The sequence below is a fragment of the Aplysia californica genome, unplaced genomic scaffold (assembly GCF_000002075.1).
Source record: "Aplysia californica isolate F4 #8 unplaced genomic scaffold, AplCal3.0 scaffold00200, whole genome shotgun sequence".
Taxonomy (NCBI): Eukaryota; Metazoa; Mollusca; class Gastropoda; order Aplysiida; family Aplysiidae; genus Aplysia; species Aplysia californica.
The window spans coordinates 812,563-813,964 of record NW_004797470.1 but is presented as its reverse complement, the minus strand read 5'-3'; the positions used below and the strand labels follow the sequence as shown (position 1 = coordinate 813,964).

The 1,402-nt window shown below is 50.4% G+C and overlaps 1 protein-coding gene across 1 annotated transcript in view; it reads right to left on the bottom strand.

Annotated features, from left to right (window-relative positions):
- The window catches only part of LOC101859102, a gene marked incomplete at its 5' end in the record, with an annotated part of 18,853 nt that extends 17,574 nt beyond the window's left edge, over positions 1–1,279 (bottom strand). The window contains 2 exon segments of the mRNA XM_005099037.2: positions 138–266; positions 1,248–1,279. Of these exon segments, the coding sequence (XP_005099094.2) occupies positions 138–266; positions 1,248–1,279 (161 nt within the window).
- Positions 1,280–1,402: the final 123 nt, after the last annotated feature.

Below are 1,402 nucleotides of genomic sequence, written 5' to 3'. Positions count from 1 at the left end.
TCTCTCTCTCTCTCTCTCTCTCTCTCTCTCGCACACACATACACTCTCCCCCCCTCTCTCTCTCTTCTCTCACTCCACTCTCTCTCTCTCTCTCTCTCTCTCTCTCTCTCTCTTTCTCTCTCTCCACCAATACTCACTGACTACGTGGCGTCTCAGCGATGCTATGTTCCCACACAGGGATGTGAGCCAGGCCCAGAAAGTCGTCAGACAGGACCCCACGATGATACACGGACACCTCCACAGAGGTGTGCATATGAGGGATTGGCCTGTGGACACATACAAAATTATTTTTTAAATAATAAAAATAAATTACACTTTTACTTGTCCCAGAAGGGCACTTTGGCTTACAATGGCAAACACACATATACATACATACATATATTATTAAGAATAAGTACATACCTAAATACAGGCATAAATACATACATAAATACACAATATCACACAAATGCAGAACAATTTACAACCATGCCACTGTCGGTCGCCCCTATGCAGCGCCCTGTATTTTGAGCTAGGGTTGTCGTGTCTTGCTCAAGGACACACCCTAGTGACCACCCATCTGATCCCCGTGTCATCGACACTTGCTTGGCACTACTTGAGTCTAAACTGACAGCTTACTTAGCCACTGGAGCCCCCAAAGAGACATATACACATCACATGATTGAATGTCATGTTTTATTCCCTTGTTGATGTTAATTTATCTCATTTTTAAAATCTCTCTCTCATCCACAAAGGCTATAAATACACGATCTAAGACTCACGGTCAGAAGAACTCCCCCCTCCTCCCCTCTTCCCTTTCTCCCTCCTGCCCTGCCATCACGCTTCCCTCCTTGAACTTGCGTTCCCTTCCTCCACTCCCCACCGCTCTCGTTTCGCCCACCCCCCTTCCTTTTCCTCCCCCCTCCTGTTTTACGTTCCTTTCCTTCTCCTCCACACCCCTTCATCATCCTCCTCCCCTTCCTCCCCGTCTCCTCCTCCTCCACCTCATCCTCCTCGGCTTTGTCCTCCTCCTAACCTTCCTATTTCTCCTCCTCAGTTGACCAATCAACTCACAGGTCATTTTCCTTAAACCACTCCGGGTTGAGAGCGTTCCGTGTTGTGGACGTGTGGGACTTCAACCCCCCCCTTCTCCTCTCCTTCCCTCTCCTGCCCTGCCAGCTCCTTACCTCCACCCCCTTCTCCTCCTCCCATGTTCCCTCTTCCGCCTCCTCCCCCCCCCTTCCTCATCTCCTCCCCTCCCTACTCACAGGTCACATTCCTCGAACCACTCCGGGTTGAGAGCATTCTGTATGGTGGACGTGTGGGACTTCTCTTTCTCTTCATCCCTCCCCATCCCTCTCCCCCTCTTTCCTGCCCTGCTTCCCTCTTCCTTCTTCTCCCTCCCCTCTTCCTTCTCCCCCCC